Below are 25,062 nucleotides of genomic sequence, written 5' to 3' on the forward strand. Positions count from 1 at the left end.
AACTTGGATGCAACAAAATAACAAATGGTTTAGTAAATGGGGTATTTGCTTGAACGCGTGTCCCATAAACAGCAAAGAGATAAAAGCTTTTGTTATGGAAAAGTTCCACAAACGTACTTGGGATAAGGAGCTAGGAAGAAAGAAAAATTATTATATTGAAGTGTTTAATCCCACTCATAATTATCAACCAAAAGCATACATAGAGGCCAATATCTCTTGGAGAGCCAAAATTCTTATTGCTCAGTTAAGGACTAATTTTCATCAACTTCGTTGTGAAACAGGGCGCTAGAAAAGGCCAAAGGAAGTGTGGGAGGAAAGGGTATGCATTTTTTGTTCTTCTCGAAAATGGAAACATAAAAACATTTCATTTTAGAATGTGAGGCCTTCAAAGACAACATGGAAAGTTATGCAAGTATGTTGGCTACAAGCTCTTGGGATAATCTATTTAGCGAGGGGTTTGTCGAGAAGCTGGGAGCATTTATTGTGAAGCTTCACAGAGAAAAAGCTTAATACATCAAGCAGAAAAAGAGACAATCTGTCCCATAGACCATCTTTAACCTCGTGGACATTAAAAGAATTTCTTTCTTTCTTTTCATATACACCATTTTCATAGAAAATAAATGATGATATTTCTTTTTATATACACCATTTTCATAGAAAATAAATGATGATATTTACTTGCCGACAAATTTCTATATACATCATCTTCATAGAAAATGATGATATTTACCTGCCGAAAAAATATATACACCATCTCCGTATAAACTAAAATTCCGCCTATTTTTAATTAATCCTGAGCAAGCAGTGTTATTTTGTGACCGAAGGCCGGGGTGATCGAAAAAAGTTGAGAGATCCAAGCGAAAATGGGAACCTCAACAGCTAAGGATGCACAAGTTCTCGTTGCATCCCTTCGATCTGCATATTCTGCAACTCCTACCAAGCTGAAGGTAACGTCCAAATCTCGAACCTTATTGTTATTTGGCGGACAAGATTCTTATCTCGTACTCATTGTTGATTTAAAACTGAAATGGGCGTTGCAGATCATCGATCTGTATGTGGTCTACGCAGTTCTCACGGCAGTTGTGCAGGTGTGTCCCCCGGTTTTATTGTGTCATAGGATTTTTTTCCTTTCGTATTTATATTGAATATGCATAGGTACTGTTCAGCCCCCAAGGTAGTCTATATCTTTGCAGCAAAAATATATTTCAGCGATTTTATGGATGTATTAACATTTCTGTAAAAGCCCCAAATATGGGGTTTTGTGTTTTCCAAGTTACCCAGCTGTTTAGACACTTTCCTAAGTTCCAGCTATTCTTTCAGTGAAATCAGTTATTCGATGTACCAGTGGACATTTTCTAGCATAACTCATTCTCGATTGTTTTCTAACCAGCCAATGGGTTTTCAAAGCCAAATCCTACTTTTATTTTTTTCCTAGGAAAATAACTGTAAGCAAATTACATGTACGATGCGTTTAAGCATTTCATGATTCCTCAAAAAAAAAATATTATATCTAACAAGACACAAGGGTTTCCCGGCATAACCCACATTACGGCCCAAAATATTACATCAATAAAACATCCACAGTGGGATCCCACAGTAGTCTCCTATCGTCTCTCGAGTTTCACATATAATACATCATCTGCTTTAAAGACCCGAAAAAACATCAACTCATTTACTGTCCGATATCATCATAAAAAAAGAAAGATCACAAGTACTCGACAACAAGATAAAGACTATCTACACAGCCATCCGGAAATCAGATCAGAAAACAGGGTTGTGATAAAATTCAGAGGACTGATCCTCTTTAATCTCCGGGGCATGCCACAATCCTGAATCCATCTACAATGCTGTTTCAGAGAGTGCATCAGCTTCTCCATTCCTTTCCCTGTAAAGTTGTTGAGAGGTGATATAGTGAAAAGCAGAATTGTAAAGCCAAATTTCATCATAAATAGGCCTCAATAAATAGTTATCCAGATTACTAGTACCCAGCATCCAATTAATCACCACCTCAGGGTCTCCAAATATCTGAATTTTTGTGACACCTTTTTCAGCAGAATGAGTTAGAAGTAACTTCAGAGTCATCAATTCAGCAAAACCTGACCCAGCCTTAAACTTTAAGACATGAGATTCACTCAAGCGAATAATCCTTCCCTGCCCCACAAGCAGGAGGGTCCCCTTGACAAGCGCAATCAAAATATACCCAAGATTCACTTCTGTCTATTCGCTCATCTGAAATCTGCCTCAAAGGCTTTTCTTTGGATGATTGTTTGAAACTGTCAGGGATTGATTTTCTTTGGGCAGCACATTGAAGGGGAGGAATATATTTGTTTTCGAATATGCTTGCATTACGTGCAAGCCAAATACCCCAAGCTACAACCAGAGGAAGAGCTTTGAAACTTTTCAATGAAGGATTTGAAGTTTGAACACCATGTTTTTAGTTTTCATCAGTGGAAACCCCAACCCAAACATTCTCTAGCCCTGGGAGAACTTCCAATTCCTTCCAAACCTTTATAGAATAAGCGTAAGACATTAATAGATGCTTATAGTCTCCTCATTTTCTTTACAAAGAGAGAATCTGCTAGGTTCATATCTATTTCCTCGTTGTAAAACATCCTAGATAAGGGCTTTGTTTTTTGAGGGCAAGCCACATAAAACTGCGAGATGTTAAAGGGATTTGGATTTCCATATGGCTTTCTAACACCATTGAACCTCTACCACCCTATCATCTTCTCAAGGCCATGTATCCCACCTTTGGAGTATGCATTCCTCTTACACGAATTTTGGACCAAATCAATTTATCTTCAATATTGTTGATCCTCACATGGCTTGACTGTTGAATAATGTAACTAGTGTCGGTCTTCATAATTGTATTTGAGTCGTGATGTAATTTATTTGTCAAAAGAAAGAAAAAGAAATTTTATTATTTAAAGAAATTGACTTATCAAAGCATGGGTTTCATGCTTGGGTCAATTATTTATAGGTCAAAGCCTCCATTGTAGGCTTCGAGGGTTTATGTCAAGTGTCCTTGTCCATGTCATAATGTAAAGAACCCTTCTGGGGGTTTATTTGTCAAAGAAGAAATTTATTTTGTTGTAAAATAGGTCAATTATGCCTCCTCCACCAAGTCGGCCTAAACTGGGTAGCAAAATCACTATATAAAGGCAACAACTCTACCTCATTTGTCACTCACAACAAGTTTGATTTGCAGTTTCTGGGCTAAGAAAAAGTGTGAATTTCAAGGGAGAAGAAGGAAGAATCTAGCAAAGAAGAAGGAGAATATTATTTTGCAGTAAAAACCGAAATTTCTCTCTCGCATCCCACACGTGCGAAGTTTTGGAGTACTACTAGAGGGCTGAAATTCTGAAGTAGTTGGAAGGTCGAAATTCTGCTGCTGGGGGTCGAAATTTTGTAGCTGGGAAGTCGAATTTATGGATTGTTGTTGGGCTGAAGCTGTTGGATAAGAAGAGACTACTAAATCATCTTGGAAGGCTGACTTGGTGGAGGAGGAAGGTTTGTTGGTCTAGGGTCTTGGTCCATCTCATTTTGAATTATTGAAGGAAGAGTTCTTGACTGGGTTTTCCCCTATATATGGGTTTTAGCCCTGGCTGAGTGCCTACATCTGGTGTCCTTGATCTTTGTGTTTTGGTTTTGGTAATTGCTTGATGAACTAAGTTAAAGAAATAACATTAAGAAGTTAATAAGAACACTAAGATTTCACAAGTAATTATCAACATAAGGAAATCTTTATGCCCTTTTTGATTTTCTAACATGCAATCAGAGCTAAGGTGAGGAAGGAAGAAAAAGGCAAGTTAAAGATCTATTGAGGAAAAAGAGATCAAGGAAAATTCAAGGGGATCAAATATAGTGAAAAGCCTACTATCTACAGGAACTATGTCAAACTCAATGAAGGGAGAGAGCAAATTAGAAGGGGCCTCCAACTACAGGGCTTGGAAAAAGAGAATAGATCTCATTCTCGAAAAGAATGAAGTTTTGGATCTTGTTCAAGGAAAAATCAAGAAACCTACAGATGAATCAAGTGAAGCAAAAAAAACAAAGTTTAGAGAAATCAAAATCTTGGCTATGAACCTTATAGTGGATGGAGTTAAGGATAACCTAACTTCATACATATCCAACATAAATTCCGCCCAAGAAATGTACGAGGCTTTCTCCAATTTATTCACAATCAAGAGCATTGGTCAAATAGCAAGCCTCAAAAATAAATTAAGAACTGTTAAGATGACAAATGCTGATATTGTCTCATCATATTTTATAAGGATATCTAGAATCAGAGATGAACTCCAAGCAATAGATGAAGTTGTCCCAGATTAGGAACTCATAATTAATGCCCTTCTAGGACTACCAAAACCTTGGAGTGCCTTTGCATTAGGACTTAACAGTTGGAAGGATACTCCAACATTTGAACAAATGTGGAATGCATGTAGTCAAGAAGAAGCCATAATATCGTTAGTAAACAATAAGGAGGATGAAGAAGAAAACACCTTGAATGCCTATTCTTCCCATCACAAGAAGAAGGGAACCTTCAAGAAATTCAAAGGACCAAGAAAAAAATGGACCTATCCAAGATTGAATGTTACAACTGTCACAAGATGGGTCACGACAAAAGCCATTGTCCAGAGAATCCAAGAAATAAGAAGAGAGAAAGGGAACATGTGAATGTCTCTGATGAAGATCCACCTAAGAAGAACAAGACCGAAGAATTAGAAGTCAAAGATTTATACTACTAAGTCCTCTCTCTCTCACATAGCCCTCTTAGTCTTTTATTTATTTTTGAATTGTTTTCCTTTATGTTTTGATTTCTAGAGTTTATAGATCTAACATGTCTTGTTAGAACATTTTTGAATTATTTTGATGAGTTATAGGTATCCCTCGAGATTGGATTAAGAGGGAGCCTTCACCATTTTACCAAAAGATAAGTATCTTATTCCTTGTCTCCTCTTTTATATTTGGTTTCTCTCTTATATCAAAATATGTTTGTATTGTAAACTAATAATCTTTTCTTTATATTTTTCCCTGGTTAGGAAAGCTTATTGAATGCTCAAAGGCTATGAAGAAGACTTCAAAGGATAGACTTGAAGCATGGAAGAAGTTCTAGTGCAAAAGAAGCCCTTCAAGCATTGATGTCCTACAAGGTTTGTTGAGGAACAACTCAAGGTATGCCTTAGAATATAAGCTTTGTTATAAAGTTCTCTTCATGTAAAAGGTATGTTCATTCTCTTTTAAAATTAACTTTACATTACTAACATCGCTATGTCTAGGGTTTTGAATCACAATGATTCTTGTTAGGGTGGTTAATCATCAGACTGGATCTACCCTCATTATATTATCATTCTTGTGGAACCTTAAAAGGTTATGTCAATATTGATTATGAAACTCTTAGTCTGCTTAAGGTTGTTGATGAAATCTATAATTTCTATTCTTCTGATGTTTAGGTTTTGCTATTGTTATAATAGAACCCTAGTTATTTAAGGTTTGGTAAATTAGGGTTTATGAGCAAAGCCCTTATAATGTCTATAGTAAGTTCCTAGGAATGAAACCTTAGGTGTATATTCATCTGTCTAATCAAAACCCTACTTTGGTCAAAATTGATGCATATCTAACTTTGACATGCTTCTCTCAGTTTTCTTCTCTCGACCTCGGATGTTAGGAGTAGGAACTGGACAGGAGACCCCTGCCTCTTCTTCTCCTTCTCTGCTTCATCGCAGTGCTTTGTTTCGAGGTTGAGAGCTTCTAGCTTCTACATTTACATTTACTTAGATTATAGATGTATTTTCTGCTTTTTAAAAGAAATGTTTAAAGGGGACCGTTTGGTCCACCGGCTTGGCATGATGTAATCATTGTAACCGATAGTCCCGTTGACCACTTATGGTCATTTGTTGGACATTAATAAAATTATCTTATCTTATATTGGGTTCACTTAGTAGATGTTGTTATGAGATGCTAGTATGAAATCCTAGATATATTTGAGTATGCTAACTTAATTGTTAATTCTCTTTGATTTTTAAAATCTAGGGTTTGTAACAAAACCCTCATAGAGATTGATATTCTAGGAGATAATGATATTGTTTTCAATTATGAATTTGCTTTGATGATAAAATCTAGGGTTTGCAACAAACCCTAGTAGAGTTTGTCATACAATTTTGAGAGTAATATTGAAGCCCTAGATGTATAATGCTATGATTGAATTGTTATTTAATTAAGTTGTCGATATCTAAAGCCTTGTGTCTCGATGATAAAGTCTAGGGGTTTGTGACAAAAATCCTAGATAGAAATTGAAGTTTAGTATGTCTCTTATTAATTATAAACCTAACTAAGCTTAGGTATTTGGTGTCTAAAGTTTGAATGTTTGAATGCTACCATTATAGTAATATGATTTAGTTAACTTCATGCTTTCGTATATTTGTACTTTGTTGTACTTGCTATTAAAGTTTTGTAGGTATATGATCTTAAGATATTGAAGATGTTTATGAGCATGATGAAAGGAAGCTATAAGAATGATGATGATCAAGATGACCTTGATAAAGTCATGAAAGGTTGAAGCTTCTCTGATGTTATAAAAGAAGAAATTGTTGAGAGGGAGCATGGTTAGAAGAAAAGAGCACATATACCCAATTGAGAGGGAGGGCATATTATGATGGATACCTTGTAGAAGAAATCGGAGAATGAATAGATCTGCAATATTTTTGAAAGGAGAAGAAAGCTTTCAACAAATTGCATATGTATAACTTGATGATAAAAGCAACATTCGAATGAATGAGGACCCCGAATGTTTGTGTTTACTTGTATGTATATTTGAAAGTTTATTGCTGATTAGGGTTTGTGTTTGTACAGGTAAATCTCTCCATAAAAAGGTTGAACACTCCGGAAGCATGTTTGGACAAATGGATATATCTAGTTTGATAGGGAGAGTTAAAGCATCTAATGGTGGATTCTTGGGAGGGCATCTAGTCGACCTATATGTTGATGTCTAGATCTTGAAGAGGGAGGGTGGCGTTGGTCATGGAGCTCTGACTTTGGATACACACCTAGATCTCTGGGTTGATGGTTAGCAAGTAAGCTTAATGGTACCTAGACTGGCTAAAAGCTTGAGTCCATCTTAGTGCCACTCGGATAGATTACCCTGATCAGGTATCTAGTCTAGATCACTGAGTGTGCTAGAACTCTTCGTAGTTCATTTTGGAGATCTCCATGTACCTCTATATATTTGTAAGTATGAATACCTCCCTAGTTAAGAGGGAGTGTTGAAGAATGTATCTAGTGTCGGTCTTCATAATTGTATTTGAGTCATGATGTAATTTATTTGTCAAAAGAAAGAGAAATAAATTTTATTATTTAAAGAAATTGACTTATTAAAGCATGGTTTTCATGCTTGGGTCAACTATTTATAGGTCAAAGCCTCCATTGTAGGCTTCTAGAATCTAGGGTTTATGTCAAGTGTTCTTGCCCATGTCATAATGTAAAGAAGAACCCTTCTTGGGATTTATTTGTCAAAGAAGAAATTTATTTTGTTGTAAAATAGGTCAATTAAGCCTCCTCCACCAAGTCGGCCTCAAACTAGACAAGTCGGCCTAAACTGGGTAGCAAAATCACTATATAAAGGCAACAACTCGACCTCATTTGTCACTCACTTACAACAAGTTTGATTTGAAGTTTTTGGGCTAAGAAAAGTGTGAATTTCAAGGGAGAAGAAGGAAAAATCTAGCAAAGAAGAAGGGGAATATTATCTTGCAGTAAAAGCCAAAATTTCTCTCTTTCATCCCACATGTGCAAAGTTCTGGAATATTGTTGGAGGGCCGAAATTCTACAGTAGTTGGGAGGTCGAAATTTTGCTGCTGGGGGTCGAAATTCTGTAGTTGGGAAGTTGAATTTCTGGATTGTTGTTGGGCTGAAGTTGCTGGATAAGAAGGGACTACTAAATCATGTTGGAAGGTTAACTTGGTGGAGGAGGGAGGTCTGTTGGTCTAGGGTCTTGGTCCATCTCATTTTGAATTACTGAAAAAGAGTTCTCGACTGGGTTTTCCCCTATCCAGAGGTTTTAGCCCTGACTGAGTGCCTACATTTGTTGTCCTTGATCTTTGTGTTTTGGTTTTGGTAATTGCTTGATGAACCAAGTTAAAGAATGAACATAAAGAAGTTAATAAGAACACTAAGATTTCACGAGTAATTATCAACATAAGGAAATCCTTCTGCCTTTCCGATTTTCTAACATTGACCCAAGTTAAGCAATGTAATTCTCCCAAACCTCCTCATCTCTACTCCTTAGACCCAAAAATCCAATTATCTTCTATTTTTTCTTCTAAATTGTAGGGAGTTTAGGGGAGGTTGCTCAAATTAAGAAAAAAAAATAATTTTCATGAAGAACACTAACTAGGGTTTCAAATACCTTGAATCCTTCCTCATTGCCAACCCAAGTATCTACACCAACATGAACTCTATCCCTTTTCCCAACCTTCAAAAATGTCACTTTCCTATTAGAGGGAAGACTAACACTATAACCTTCCAAATAATATACACATTATGATAATTTTGTGAAGGCTTTCCTATCCATTCTTCAATGGTATCAGGGTCTGTATGTTTCTAAGTAACTACTTGGTACCAAAGACATTTACAAGATATTAGCCTCCAAACATATTTGGCAACTAATGCTTTCCCAAACAAATGGATATTCTCAAGGCCCCACCCACCCAACTCTTTTGGCACGACAACTACCTGCCATTTAACCAAGGGAATTCCTTCTTTCACTCTTTGCCTCGATGACAAGAATCTGAAACTTATACTTCCTACCCTTTCAAGCACCCTCTTAAGAGTAATGCTAAAGACATGTAATAGATTGGAACGACTTCTAGCATTGATTTGGTGAAGATAGGCTTACCACCTCTAGACAACACCTATCACACCACACATATAACCTCCTTCCTACCTTTGCTATAAGTTAACCCCAATCATTTACCCCATAGTCATTAGGTTTGAGGTAAAAACCCAATGACTTCAAACAATCCTTAAACTCTATTCGTTGAAAAGGAAATAGCTGAATAAAATATGTAACATCATCCTCATTTTCATCAAAGAATAAATTGATGATCTTTTCAAATTCGCTTTCATCCCTATTACGATACAATATAAAGCTAAAATCTCTTTTAGCTTCAGAACATCTCTTCTAGACACATAATAGAATAAAAGAATATCATTAACAAAGAGAATGTGAGTCAAATATAAGGATCCTAACTTTTTATCCTTTAGGGTTCTTGTCCTTTGGCCTCTATAAGTGTCTTGCTCAAGCTTGCTTCTACAATAAGGAATAACAAAGGAGATAAAGGTCACCCTTGACCCTTCTTCTAGGAGCCTCACATTATCCTCCTTTTCAAAAAAATCGGGAAAATGAGTTTTCATTTTACCACCTCAAGTATAAAATGAAATGAAATGATATTTTAACATCCACGAGACTAAAAATAGTCTATGGGACCATTGGTTCCTTGCTTTTCGCCTTTTGCAATTCAATCCTTTTCTTATTCAAATTGATGATGAGCTGGCCCAACCTTCCAACAATCCCCTCATGAAAAAGACAATGCCAAGAAACTGATGCTAACATATTCCCATAACTTTCTTTGATGTCTTTGAACGCATCATAGTCCAAAATGAAATGTTTTTCTGATTCCATTGCCCTAGACGTGCAAAATGTACACACTCATTCTTCCCAAGCTTCTTTAGGCCTTTTCCACCATCCTGTTTCACACCGAAGTTGATGTGAGTTGGTTCTTAATTGAGCAATAAGAACCTTTGCCCTCCACGGAATGCTAACTCCAATGAACTCTTTTTGTTGTAGATCACACGTAGGGTTGAATTCCTCAATGTAGTACTTCTTCTTTCTACCCAACTCTTTTCCCCATACCCGTTTACAAAACTTCTCCATAACAAAATTCTTTAGCTCCTTGCTATTTGTGGGACAAGCATTGAGGTAGATATTCCATTTTTGCATGCATGTGTAGTTTTGTTTCATCCATGTTTTCTTTATTTCACACATGGCTTCATTGAAGATAACATTAGGCCATATACTTGCTCCCATTTACTCAATTCTTTTTAGATATCTTATGAGACGCACCTTAGCAATTGCTTCGATGGGAGTTGCTCATGTTTTACTTAACATTATCTCATAAGGTATCGAACTTTTTTATTTTGAACTTGCTCATGATCAACGTTTTTGGATTTTCTCAATTTATTTCCATTTTGAGACGGGGGTGCTACTAGCCCACAATTCACACCCATAAAGCATCACTGGACAAACTAGGAGTCCAAAAAGCACTTTAATTGTTTTCCAATCCCATAACTCTGCCTCTCTACATTTGTTTTGAAGAGCATATAATGCTTTCCACCATCCTAAAATTCTCTTCTTTCTGCAGTCCTCCCAATTAAGTTTGTTTTTGAAATCAATCTTGAGGTACTTGTACTCATTTACTTCTTCAAAAATGTTGCCTTCAAAGAAGATCGTATGCTAGCTCTGCTTCCTTTTATTAGAGAAAATCATTATTTTGGTCTTGTTAGTATTGACTTGCGTCCCCATTACTCTACAAAAATGCTCAAGGGCATATAGGTGCATTTGCAATCCATGGGCCGATTTAGAAATCAATACAAAATCATCAGCATATAAAAGAAGCTTTATCACAAACTCCCCCAACCAAACACCATCTCCACCTTGCAGATTTAGCCACTCTTCTAGTTTATCAATATATAAACCAAAAAGAGTAGGGGATAGAGGGAAACCTTGCTTGACTCCAATGTCACTTCTAAAGATTTCTGAAATACCTGTTGAGGTTCTAATTTTGACTTTCACCTCTTCATAAAATCTATGGAAAATGACTCTATAATGCAAAGGAATCTCAAGTTCTTCCATTCAACGCCACCACTTATCTCTAGGGACTATGTCAAATGCCTTTTTGAAGTCAACATAGCAGCATAATACTTCTTCTTTGTCGTGCCAAACTTTTTCAACAATGTATCTCAACGTGATACCATGCTCCACTGTAGAATGCTTTGGCCTAAAACCCGCTTGTCCTTTTGCCCTCTTTTCATTTACTTCTGCCCGATTACTGATTCTATTTTCTACCATGCTGCTGAAAAGCTTTGCAAACAAAGGATTGATCATAATGGTTCTATAGTTGGAAGGATTATTAATGTCTCCACATTTAAAAAGGGGTACTGCTAGGCTAGTTGTCTAGTCCCTTAAAATCCTTGTCGAATGATGTTGTTGAATATTTCCATGATATGCAGTGCAATAGTGTTCATTCCCCATTTTAGATACTCGGCTTGAAGTTCAACCAAGTCGTTTGCCTTTCCTGTTTTCAACTTCTTAATTCCAATCTCCACCTCTTGTAACGTGAAGAGCTTTGTAATTGTGTTGATCCTGGGGGGAGGCTCCACCTCTGATTCTTTCTCATAGAGTTTTTTAATTTTCCCGAAGAAAAAGCGAACTTTTTATTAAGAGAATAAAAAGTTACATTGCATATGCCGAGCATTTCTGATAGAGCTGCTTGCCAAACCAAGCAATCAAAAAACTATAAACTCCTTTCTGCCCATTTGAACGCAGAAAACTGAGCAAGTTTTAACTGAAGAAAACAGCTGAAGCCAAACAGCCATGTCCAAAAACCATGCCTCGACTGAGAGAGGCAGATCATAAGCAATAAACAGCATACTAAACAGGCCTTTGGGTCTCCTCAACAGAGAGGAAAACAACCCACAAAAAAATATATAATAATATGTATCAGAGTTTTAGAGAAAGAGATGACTGAGAGAGAAAGTCTAAACAGGTATATATGAGTTAAAAACAGAAACACAAAAACAGTAACTGAAGAGTTATATATATGGCGGCACATCTGATGAAATGGACTGTCCTTGACAGTCTTCAACTATTTTCCACCCTCCCAAAGCTTGCTGCAGACCTTCCTTAGAAAGCTTGTCCGCGGCATCGTTGCTGTCCCTGTAGATATGGCATATGGAGAAAGAGTTAAAAGATGACTTTAGGACCAGAAGTTCTTCCAGCATGGGTTTCAAAATTTGATTTTTGCATGTACTTTTTCCGTTGACCCAATTTACCACATTGAGGGAGTCTCCAAAGATCTGAATAGTGAAGGTGTTTCTATGAATAAGCCAACAAAGGAGCAGTCTCAGAGCTGATAATTCGGCAAAATTATTTGATCCTGAGCCCAATCCCACTGAAGCTTTAAGGGAGTGTTGAGCATTTAGGTGAATGACAATTCCTGCGCCAGCTATGTTATTTTGGGATGCTCCGTCAAAAAACGCCCAAGGGATGCCATCTTTGATTTGAACTGTCTTGATTGTATTTTGTGGTCTTTTTTCTTCAGGTTCGGGGATGGAAGAGTAAATGGAGACCGCTTTGATGGCTGTGACAGAACGCTGGGTTCCTTTGTCTTGAAAAATAGCTCTGTTTCTAGCAAGCCAGACACCCCAGCAAATGATGGGCGGAAGATTCCTCAGATTCCCCTCCGGGTACTGCTGCCACCAATTTGACCAAGCCTCGTCCAGATTTCCATTTCCCCACTGAAATTTTTTATTCAGCAGCTTCTCAGCCTCCCTCCAGATTTTAGCAGTCTCCGAGCAACGAAGGAACAGATGATTTATTGAATCCTCTTCCTCTTTACAAAGGGAGCACCTCCCAGGGCCATACATGAATCTAGCCTGGAGGATGTCCCATGTGGGAACCTTCCTTTTAAGGAGACACCAGAGAAAGAGTCGAGCCTTAGCAGGGCATTTGAACTTCCAGATTTGTTTTGTCCACCACTCGGGATTTTCCCACCCTTTCCTGGATTGTATGAACTTATAACCATCTTTGGGGGAGTAATCGCCAGTTTCTCCATGGGCCCAGATCAGGCTATCCGGGTTGTCTGTAATTCTTACATTTGAGCGAACAAGTTCTTGGGTGAAAGAAGACCATTCGTTCCACCACCTCTGATCCAGCTGAAGATCTCCTCCATCTTTCCAAGCCTGACTCCAGATGCTCGAATGACCCACCTTTTCCACCTGATCAAGAGTTAAGATATTTTTGTCTTCTAAGTGCCTGATTAGTTCAGGTGAAAGGGCATAATTTTCATTGCAGCCGATCCATGGATCTTTCCCAATCTTCAGATTTCTACCGTTTCCAATCTTCCATGCCAAGCCTTGTTCAATTACCTTGAACGCATCCACAGTTGCCTTCCATATCACTGATGCATTCTGTTTGTTCTTAACTGGGTTCCTTATCCATTCCTCCAGAGGGACCGGGTCTATATATTTCCTTTTGATCACTTTGGTCCATAAATTTTCCATCTTTATCAGCCTCCATCCCGATTTTGCTGCCAGAGAAAGACTGAAGTCTGGAAGATTTTTAATCCCCCAACCACCCCAGTCTTTGGACCTTGCCACCTTGTCCCAGCCCACCCATGGAAGTACTGGGTTTTCCTTGGCACCATCCCAAAGAAATCTGCTGCATAGCCTTCTGATCTTTTCCATGATGCCCTTGGGGACCCACGTAAGGGCAGCCCAGTAGACTGGAATGGCCAAAAGCACTGATTTTATTAGAGTCAATCTGCCCGCTCTTGAGAGCCATTTAAAACTCCAATGGGAGATCCTGGATTCAATTTTTGCAATCAGCCAGTGCCAGTCCTCCTTCTTATAAGCATTTGGTTTTAGCCAGAAACCAAGGTACTTGAAAGGAATTTCCAAGGTACTGGGCTGGAAAGGTAAAACTGATTGTAGCCTTACCCTCTCCTGAACTGCTAAACCTGTCATAATCAGCTGGGATTTCCTTTGATTTATCTGCATGCCAGTGGCTTTCAGAAACAGATCTAAGATACATTTTAGTTCTTTCATTTCAGAGAGCTCAGAATTTGTGAAGATTAAAATATCATCAACAAAAAGGAGGTGAGATATAAATAAATTTGTGGCTACCTCAATACCTTTTACCTTCCCCTCTCTTCTGGCTTTGTGAATCAGCTGGCTGAGACCCTCCGCAACTAGAAGAAAGAGCAGAGGAGACAGAGGGCACCCCTGCCTCAGACCCCTTTGACCTTTGAAAAAAGGGGTGGCCGCTCCATTGATGAGAATTGCATAGCTTACGTTCGAAATACATCCCATTATCCAACTGATGAAAGCCGGTTTAAACCCAAGGTGAGTTAGAAGCATCCTGAGATATAACCAATTTATCCTGTCATATGCCTTGGACAAATCGATTTTGATAACAGCACCCTTCTTATTCTTTTGCCTCACACTATGCATGACCTCCTGAGCGACTCCTATTGCTTCATGAATTTGTCTTCCCGATAAAAACCCAAATTGTTCCATAGATATATGTCGAGACAGAATTGGTTTGATTCTGTTTGCTATCACTTTTGCTATGATTTTGTAAATACTATTGCATAGCGATATTGGTCTGAAGTCTTCAAAGCTTTCCGGGACATCCTTCTTTGGAATAAGGGCTATAAACGTAGCATTAAAAGGACTATAGACTTCCCCTTTTTTCCTGGCCTCCTCCACTACTTCTGTGATTTCTGCTCCTATTAGTTCAAAAAAGTGAAGAAAAAGCTCTATGGACCATCCATCTGGTCCAGGGCTTTTCTCTTTTGCCATGGATTTTATTGTAGCTTCCACTTCCTCCTTTGTAACCTCAGAGTTTAGGTCCTCCGCTTCGTCCTCTTCCAAAAATCTCGGGAAACATTGAGCTGTCCTTATTACCTCCGCAATAGTAGTCTCTCCCGGATCTGCGAAGAGCTTTTGGAAGTGATTCTGACCTAAATTTGACAGAGATTGAAAAGTCTGCACTTCCCTTCCTTCTTCATTTTTTAGAGCCCATATTGTATTTGCCGATTTCCTCCCTTTGGCATAATTGTGGAAAAATCTGGTATTTTCATCTCCGGCTTTGATCCAGATTGCCCTACTCTTTAATCGCCATTCTTCTTCTTTGTCTAGTAGAATTTTTGACTTGAGTTTCTCAAGATGGAGGATTTTTTCCTTTGAGGCCTGCGACAGATAACCATCCTCCTCAATGCTTTCCAGCTTTTTAAGATCCTCACTTATCTTTGAGAATTCCGCATTCTGTGCCTCCTTTCTAGCCTTTGCCCAGCTTATGGTGGCTTTCTTTAATCTTTTAAGGTTTTCCATAAATAAGTAGCCTCTATCCTCTGGAGCATTGACTTCCGGGTGCTTCCATGTTTGTTTGAAAAGATTTGAAAAGGACTCCTCTTGTAGCCATGTAGAGTTAAATTTGAAAGGAGCAGGGGGCTTAGGAGGGGGGGAGGTGAATTCTAAATAGATAGGGAAGTGATCTGAGAGCCCTCCTTCTTCAATCCATTGCCTGAACATAGGGATCTTGACTGCCAGCTCCTCATGAATAAAAAAACGGTCTAGCCTTTTTGCCACTCTAGCCTCCCCAGTTCTCCTGTTCCTCCAGGTAGGCTTTAGTTTGAGTAAGTTTATGTCTAGGAGGTTATTGTCAGAGAACAGATTTAGGAAAGAGTCTGACAAGGGGTCTTCCCTGGCTGAAGGACCCCATGCCTCTGCTCTACCAATCGAGAAATTTAAATCCCCTCCTAGCACCAAATTTTTGTCCTTCAAGAAAGAATTTGCCATCAGCTTATTCCAGAAAGATACCCTGTCGTGGCAGGGGCTGTACACATTACAAATGGAAAGGGGGAAGGCAATTCCTGTGGATTGAACTTCCATTCCCATTGCCTGTTTCATCCCCCACAGATTGCTGACCTTTATCCTCCCTTCCTTATAGCCAATTGCCAACCCACCAGAGTGACCTTCTGAATCTATTACAATAAATTTCCACCCAGGCATCAAAGCATTTAAGGCTGATTCCACCTCGACTCCACTTCCAAGAGTTTCTTGGAGAAAGAGGATGTCAGTTTTAGAGTTTAGAAACATCTCCCGCAAAACCAGTTTTTTGGGTTTACTGGCTAAACCCCTACAGTTCCATGATGATATGATCATTTGATAACCTCTTCTGGGGGATGCGCTGCTCTAAGTGCCCCTGGGATAGACTGCTGTTTTCCATCTGCTACCTCAAACTTTGCTTTAATCTGAGCCGAAGTGAGATTGGATTTCCTACCTCTTTTCTTCCTAGATTGGCTTTGGGAGGGGAGAGGCCCTATTCCTCCTACTGAGACGCAGGAGATAGCCTTATGATTGATGGAACGAAGATTGTAAGGGCATGAAGGGAGGAGAGCCGAGGGCCCAGGATCATGAGAAACACCTTCACTGTTCAGATCTAGGGAGGGAAGGGCGGCCGAGATATCCTCTATGCCGGGGTTCACATTAATTTCTTCATGAATTAAAATACTATTCTCTTTTAATGAAAAAACAAATTTGTTCAAAGGGGAATGCTCCATACAGACATCCATGGATTCAGCATTAATAACTGGAGGAATGGATGAATCAGAGCACATACCCATTATTCCTTCGGATGGTTGAGACGGCCTTCCAGGTTGATGTTCCTTTGTTGAGATTTCCTCCAGGGCTGGTTCCTTGTCCGCTGAGGTGACCCGGTTTTCCTTATGGGCATAGACCGGCGACTGCACTTCCATTTGAATCTCTGTCTCCATATCAGCAACATTCAGATCAGATGGGAGATTCTGGGCCAATGTCTCCTTGTCGGCATTATTCGGTTTAGATGTGGGATTCTGACCTTGGAAATGATGAATAGGACTATATACATTCTCCCACTGAACCGGCGCCTTTTGAAATCTCCGCCTTCTCCTTCCAAGAGGGCATTCCTTCGCGAGATGCCCGTACTCGTGACACCTATGACACCTGAAGGGCAGGTATTCGTAGTCCAGTATCTGCTCGAAAACCATATCCTTGTATTGCAGATTTATCTTTTTTGCTAGACCTTTACCAGGATTCAAACTGACAAGAATGCGAGCCATGGCTTGGTTTCGAGTTTGTTTAAAGGTCATGTCAGCTTCCAAAAAGGTTCCCAGTCTATCCCCGATAGCCTTAAACACTGCTTCCGTCCATAAGAAATGGGGCAAGCCAGGAGCCCTGACCCATACAGGATACACATCTGTTTTCTCACGGCCTGCATCAAACATCGGTGTCCATTTCTTCAAAAGGATTGGAATGTTCCCAATCACCCAATTCCTTGCAATTACCGAATCTGCCGCTTCTTTGCTTTCGAATCTGAACAAGAACCAACCTTTTGCCAGGGTAGAGGCTACAAAGGCCCTCTCTTCTCCTACCATCCAGTTCTTTTCTCCCCATTCTTGCAAGAAACTAGAAGAAAATTTCTTCCCTCTCGCCTTGCCCACCACTGTGCAGTCGGCCACCTCCAGGGATTCTTCTATGCTCACCTCCATCCCCAAGACCAAATTCCCTTCCAGCTCCTGGTCGCCGATGGGTCTTTTTTTCTTCCTCTTCTCACCTCTTTTCCTCCCTCCAATATCCTCCTCCCGCTCCTCTCTGTTTACATCGACTCTTTCTGAATCCGGGTTTGAAGGAGTAAACCCTAACTCAGGTCTGCGAGGAAAAGGGAATTCCTCAGTCTCCCGAAAAGAAAAATCAGTTGGGGTATGGTTTACCTGAAAACCCGGACCCTCTGCTTGAGTTTCCGCTTGTGGATCTGGGGAAGCTGCTATCTCTTTGCCCGGCCTGCCTCCATCGCCTTTTGAGACGCCCTGATCCTTCCCGATGGATGCCCTAGTTATGGCGGATGCCCTTCCGGCCTTTTTCTCACCCGGCCGCTCTGCACTTGAAATGAAGTTTACAATATCTTCCAAGCCCCCGGAAAGGACTGGCTCTTCAATGGGCAAACTTCCTTTGCTGCCATGGCTCGTGGGACGGAAGCTTGCATGCAGGGTTCCTTCTCCTGGGGTTGTTGAAAGCTGTGCGTCGAGGAAATCTGGGTGAGTAAACTCATTCTCTTCATAACCTTGGGTCAGTTGTATGAAGGATTGTTGTATTCTGAGCGTTTCTGGCGAAAGTGCTCCAGATCTGCAAGAACTGATGTCTCCAAAGTACCTTTCTATGTTTTTAACTGACGGGTCTTTGCCCCAAACTGACAATATATCTTCCATGACCGGGTCCAGATCCACGAGCTCGGTGGATTTTACCATGGTTACAAACACGGATAACAGGGTAGAAAACAAAAACAGGTTTACCACCAGCGCTGAGGTCAATGAGTATTTTACTCTTTTTTCCAGCTGTCGCCCAAAACAAAAAAAAGCTTACCTCCAGATGCCCGTTCCTCCTTCACTGGTTGCTCAGCACCCCTGTTCAAACTTACTCCCTTCCTCCGGTCTACGCGCCCTATGGTAACCCTAGCTTGATCAGTCGGGTCTAGGTTCCATGCAGACCCGCGTTTGAAACCTCCGCCTTCCCATCATCGCTCCCCTTCCTACCTGTCTCTATCTTCTTGCATGAAGATCGAATAGCCTATCCTTCAATTCTTTCTCATAGAGTTGTATTGCATATTCAAATCATTGACTGGCTGTAATATTATTTTCGATTTGCTTCTTCCTTGGTTGAAGTTCCTGCTAGAAAAGCTTTGGGTTATTTTTGCTTAGATATATTGTTAAAATTGGCAGCTAGGGCCAAACTCCACATTGGTCATCTTATTTATGACAACTAATATTTTTCTTGGATTCCCCTCTCCGAGAGGTGTAGGATTGATCTAAAGATCATCCGATTCCGACATGTACAAATGAAGTTATGAATTTATTTTGATTATGGACAAATTGTTAAGGTCGGCCAACAAACTCATATAGGCTCAGAAGCCCAACAGTCACGTCTATTCATCCTCAACATTTGTTATAAATACATGATGCCTTAGGCTCATTTGGACACACTCATCTTCACACTTTTCTTTCTCTCTCTATCTCTTCATTGATTGGGTACAGATTTCTGGGCCTCTCTCTCAACACTTCCGAAATTTCAGGAGGCCGAAATTTCAGGAGAGCGAAATTTCAGGAAGCCGAAATTTCAGGAAGCCGAAATTTCAAGAGACCGAAATTTGTCCCTGGCTGGTGCCACATTTTGTGTCCACTTGTCTTGGCTTGTCTTCTGCTATTTATGTTTATGTTCTATCTACATTTTACTGCCATGTTGATGTGATTGCTAATCTGAATATTGATATTGGGCTAAAAAAGAAATTGAAGTAAAATTGCTCTAAAGCATAGAACATACCATTGTTGCCTAAAATTCGCATGGAATCAGAGCTGAGGTGAAGACAAAGCCCAAGCAAGAGTGAAAGAGTAATCACCAAAGACAGTTGGACAAGGACAAAAGGCTCAATGGGTTCCTCATCCTATTTCCCGGTTGAAGACAAGCTCCATTGTCAGGCGGAAAGAGTCAATTTTGCGGACAAAACTGACCTCCCTAGAAAACAAGGCTTTTCTAGTGACAAACAAAACAATCAAGCACTATCTTTCCCTAAATATGCATAAAAATAAAAGCAACCAGGTGTTTAAGGCTTACCTTTAGTCCAACGCTGTTTGTAGCAGCCAAGCCTCTTCGATCCAGATGAGCTCCTTCTCCTTGAAGCCTGCATTCACTAACAAGCAAACGATTACATAGCACCTGAATAACTCAAATAATAAAACATATTCATCATAAAGACCAAGGAGTTTATGAAACAAATTATATATAACAACTTGTTGAGAAAAATGAACTTAATTGTATTAATTGGAAACAAAAGAAACCTTACAACCAGTGCCTTGGTGTTGTGCAGGTCCTTCCCAGGGTCCAGCAAGAGTTCTCCTCTACTTTGATCAGCTCACCCACTTCCAAATGAGGCTAAGAAAGGAATGGGATCTCTCCTCTCAAGCTCTATAAGGGAGTCCTAATTTCAGCAGCATCTACCCTTGGCAATGTTCAGTTTTTAACCTCCCCTCCCTCTGGCCCAATGCCTGTATTTATAATGCTTTGGAGGAAGTTAAATAGGTCCACCATCAATGGGATAAGCCCCTCTTTCAAAGGGATAGCTCCCCTCTTCATGGGATAAGTTCCTCTTTCATTGGGATGCATGAACCATCTGGAGGCGCTCAATCCACGTCAAACCATCTTCTAGAATGCTCTAGAATCGACCACAAGTAAGTTTTTTGAAGTAAAACTTGCGCCTTTTGACTTTTACAGGGGTACGCACCCACCCCTTTACAGACAGAGCGTACAAGTACGCAGGTATTATGAACTTGAGGTGCGTACACGCAGGTAAGAGTAAGAGAAAGTGCGAAACCAGAGTTATATTGATTTTTAAAGGTTTTTTCTCTTTTTTGGAGTTTGACATGAGGAGCAGAGGTATAAGACTTGCCAAGGAGGACAGTATGGTTATTGATGGAGCCATACTGATTGCAAATAGTCATGGTGACAAATTTTAGTGTAACAGATTGCCCCCTAAAGTGCGAGGTCTGTAGTAGATTAGGGTTTCATATCATCTAGGAAGGGTGAAACACTTTATCATTTCGAGGATTATCTTGTGGAGAGCCCAGTTGGAACCTGCAAATATTCAACACAAAATACATATATGAGATCATATCATCGCTGAGGTAGGCATTCCCATACTCAGATCAAAAACTTAACTAACAAACTAACTACTGCTCTGATATAGGAATGATTTCGCAGTACATCATAATCATATACACATGTAGACACAGTATGGACGCAGCCATCTGTTTATAATTAGTCTACTATATAATGAATACAAAACTCCTCGCAGCTTGGATGGCGGAAACTAGATCCAGGGTCTTTATTTCTGCTTCCCGAAATAGTACGATTCTATCCATGCGAATAAATGAGTTGATGTTGAACATGGTAGAAACCACTTGATTACCAGTCAATGATGTAAACTGTTAACAAGTGTGAGAGAGACCACCAGTGATGTCAATGGTTCTCAAAGTACCCAGTACAATCCATGAGATGTGAATGAATGTGTTGATGTCGAAAATGTCACAGAATCCCTTGATCTAAGGTCATTGATGTTACCTGTCGTCAAAGGCGAGAAACCTGCCATTGAGGCATGCAGATTTCAAGGTACTGATGATTCCTAGATCATCTTTCTAGATAATGTGCTGATGTCAATAGAAAGCGATCCGTTGCAGGCAAGCCCACAACACGAAATCATAGATCAAGTTGAAGAAATGTAGCTGTAAGGACTGACTCAGGGATGGTCAAGATGGATGACAGGTATTTTGCAGATGAATGGTTTATTTGCAGTGACCTCTTGAACACATAACGACACAACAGATGGCTTGGTGATAATTCACCCAAAGTTAATACCCAGAAACCGGCTGAAGACTTTCAATGTGGTTTGATCAACTGTTAGGCAAAGGATTTCCCAACCCAGGTGAATGAAAAGTGTCGTGTTCAAGAGTGGTGATAAGTTTTTTTCGAGACAAAGGATAACAAATAGGCTCATTTTTTCTCTCTTTTCCCCCACCATTTCTGGCAAGTACCTCTTTATTTTTTACAAGCTTGAGGAGGATAACATTTGCTTGATTATAAGCTCATCCTTCGGATGAGTCCAACTTAGTTTAGATTCGAACCCTAAGAAGGAGTGGTCCGTTCCTGTTTGTAATCGAACAGGTCCTTTACTGTGAAATTTTAACGAGTCCAGTATAGGAGAAACTCAGCGTTTTTCAATTTTATGGAGTCTGAAAAACTTAAGAAGACTCCACGGTTGACCTTTTTCGTAGATTTGTGTCTCCCAAGCCCGAAAAAGTATAAAATAATACTTGAGAGAACCGCTTGATCTTTTACGACCAAGGAGTACTTTCATGATTAGTGTCTCTGATCTGAAAAGTAAAAAGCGATCAAAGACATGTCGTTTTATTTCCAATATCGAATTTGAAACGACAAAAATCCGGCAATCTTTTCATGTTTTTACGGTCAGAAAAGGGCTGTAAGAGGACCGTCTTTTTAATTCCGTTTTAACGAGTGTAAAAGAAACGCTCGGCAATCTTTTCATGTTTTAGGAGTCAGAAAAGGGCTTAAAGATGACTTTGATGTTTTTGTTTGTAAAAAATGACAATTTTATCTGAAAATCCTTTATCCTGCACAAATATCAACACATTACTCATACCTGTTGAAGATAGATAAAAATACTTTGAAAAATACCTTTTCATGGTGAAAAATAAACAAATTTACCATTTATTTACCCAAAAAACCTATAAAAAGGGCTTTTACCAATTCATTTTTACCATTTTACTATTTGAGGAGAGAAAAAGGGCTTTTGGCAAGAAACTTCCCGTGGACATTGCGGAGAATCCGACCGTCGAAACCGAACGCCGTCTCTTCCAGGTAATTTTCAACATCCTCCTCTTCAATTTCATCCGTTTAGAATTCTTTTTTAGGCCCCAGATTTCATTTTTTGGAGGTTTTGGGGTTTCAAAGACCGCCTCTCGGGGTACGCAGGCACCACACTAGGGACCCGCGTACCCCGACATTTTCTCAGTTGGAAAAATGTCGGGGGTACGCACCTTGCCTTCAGGGACCCTGCGTACCCACGCTCTGTTCCTAAAGGCGGGGTGCGTACCCCGCACAACGAGTTTTTAAACCCCAAATTCTCCAAAATGGACCAAATTTTTTTGATTTCATGGAATCTAATGGATGTTTTTTGGCATGTAGATTGTTCACCATGCTCGATTGGCGTGAGAGAGAGCACAAAGACGTTGATTTGGCCGCCATTAATCATCAACCGTCAATTGATGCTTTGAAGGCATGCGGCCTTTATAAATACTGGGCCATACCTGGCATGAGGGCCCAAGTGAGCTTTCTAGAGTGGCTGGTAGAAAGATGGAACGTTCAGGACCAGTGTTTTTATATTGGAGGGCACCAGCTTGAGATGGAGCCGGCAGATATCTACTTTCTCACTGGTTTGCCCAAGAGAGGCGAACACTTGACTCTGTTCGGGACTAGGCCAGGTGGCCAGTCTATCGCTAGTCTCCGACTAGAGTGGTGTAACACTCAGTCTCAGGAGAAGGGGATAGAGATCAAAACTATATCCCGTCCTGAACTTAAGGTGATTGTCTTTACAGTTACCAGACTTTGCGGGGCTGTCGCTTTACACATTGCCACTAGATCCCAGATGCGGATGGCAATTGATTGCTATCGAGGTACCATTTTCAACTGGTGTGATGCTGTGTTGGCCAATGTAAAAGGCCAACTAACTAGAGCCAAAAACGGAGAGCTAAAGACCTTTGGTTATGGGGCTTTAGTTGTGAGTTTTGGCTTAGAGAGGGTTCCGATGTTGATCCCACAACAACTCACTGTTGAGGCTGGGCTTCCCCGAGAGCCCAAATTGATGCGATGGGTTGCGGTTATGGCCCGTCATCCTGACGAGGGAACGGAGGTTGTCCGATTTACTCCGGAGTACTTTCACTGGTTAGAAGACCAGGTCTTTTCTATACAGGATTTTCCTTATGCCGGAGTTGATTTTCGTGGAGATCCGGACATGGTTCTTCCACCGGGAGAACAATGGGATGATACAGGTAATTTCATTTTCCACAAGTTTTTTAAACTATCTATTATTTTTGTTTTTTTTTATATCGTCTCAAAACTGATAGTAATAATTTTCAAAATGCAGATGTAGGCTCACGTCGTCCAGCCAATCTCCGGCCTTACGAGAGGAGACTACCAGTTGCAGCGGCACCGGCCCCACAGGACGAGGCCACAGAGACTTTGGCTGAGTTGGAAAGTGACCTAGAGCGTCTTACAGCAGACATACCGGAGACTACCATAGATGATATTCCAATCAGGCTTCAACGCTATGTAGTCGGGGTCCCAGGACCTTTTAGGAGGTTCTTGTGTAGGGTGGCCCGTGCAGTGGTGTCATATAGAGATCATCACCAGTGATTGGATGGTTGTTTTGTAGACACGTGACATTTTGGTTTTTTGTACTTATCATTTTTGCCGATCATAAGGTGTTTTTCAACCTATGATTGAAGACGATGTATTTTTTGACACACTCCTATATATATATATATATATATATATATATATATCATTATTACTGGCTTATCTTGTAAATCATGTTATGGAATGGTTTTAAATTTACATGTATGATTATTGCAAATGTCTATTTAACATTTGAGAAGCAATTGCATTTGTTAATGTATTTAAAGACCTTGGAATATGTTGATATTCAATGTAATCAAACTCACGTTCCAAGAGACGCACTCTAAAAAATAACCTTAATAACACTGGATTTCTAATGGCATACACTATTAAGTTGTAATACAACGAGTTCAGAATCTAACCTCACTATCAAACTCCGAATCCCAAATGAAATAGATTCAGACAATAACTCAATCACTGCACTGTACTCGGCAATGTTGTTTGTTGTTTGTTGTTTGACCGAGGCTCACCCCATGCATAGAAACTAACTCGTCAGAGGGTGAATAGATAACCCAAGCTGCGGAAGAGATATTCCGTGTACTACGACAAGCACCATCAGCGAAACCAATGTATGTTTGGAGAGGCATCGACATCTGCATCATCAAGAGTAAAATCAAGATAAGCAGAAATAACGACGAAAACACACTCTCTAAGCTAAGCACACTGTCTAAACTAAGAAACACTTGCTAGAAAGAAAAACTAACCTAACTAAAAATTTCCATATCCATCTTTTAAGCATAATACCTCTTCAAGTAAAGACCATTTCTGGGTTTACCTAAAGAGTCCCCGTCAAAGTCTACCAACTCATAGGCCCCTTTTGCTAGCTTTCGCTTGACAATATAGGCCCCATGCCACATAGGAACGAATTTTCCAGCACCTAATTTATCATTAGCTTGATCATATAATAACACTAGGTCTCCTTCCGAAAAATTTCGAGGGGTCACATTTCGATCATATTGAGCTTTCATATGTTTTGCGTGAGTCTCGATCGCCAATGCAGCATCACGTCGATTCAAATCTAATTGAGCTAAGTATAATAAACGCTTTTCCTCTTCGGAAGTAGCTGGAAGTAACTCGATGGCCATTTGCAGTGACGGGATTTCGCATTCAATGGGTAGCACAGCTTCCAAACCATAAACTAGTTGGAAAGGAGTGAACCCTGTTGATGTT

General features: G+C 39.9%; 1 protein-coding gene across 1 annotated transcript in view; it reads left to right on the forward strand.

Annotated features, from left to right (window-relative positions):
* Window positions 1-720: 720 nt before the first annotated feature.
* Window positions 721-25,062, forward strand: part of LOC149267646 (dolichyl-diphosphooligosaccharide--protein glycosyltransferase subunit DAD1-like) — a 96,065-nt gene continuing 71,723 nt past the window's right edge. Inside the window, exons 1-2 of the mRNA XM_089399389.1 lie at window positions 721-947; window positions 1,041-1,088. Coding sequence (XP_089255515.1) covers window positions 864-947; window positions 1,041-1,088 — 132 coding nt within the window. The 5' untranslated portion in view covers window positions 721-863. The remainder of the gene's footprint in view (window positions 948-1,040; window positions 1,089-25,062) is intronic.

The sequence above is a fragment of the Pinus tabuliformis genome, chromosome 6, assembly GCF_031772625.1.
Source record: "Pinus tabuliformis cultivar Carrire ecotype Pingquan chromosome 6, CPIR1, whole genome shotgun sequence".
NCBI classification, from domain to species: Eukaryota; Viridiplantae; Streptophyta; class Pinopsida; order Pinales; family Pinaceae; genus Pinus; species Pinus tabuliformis.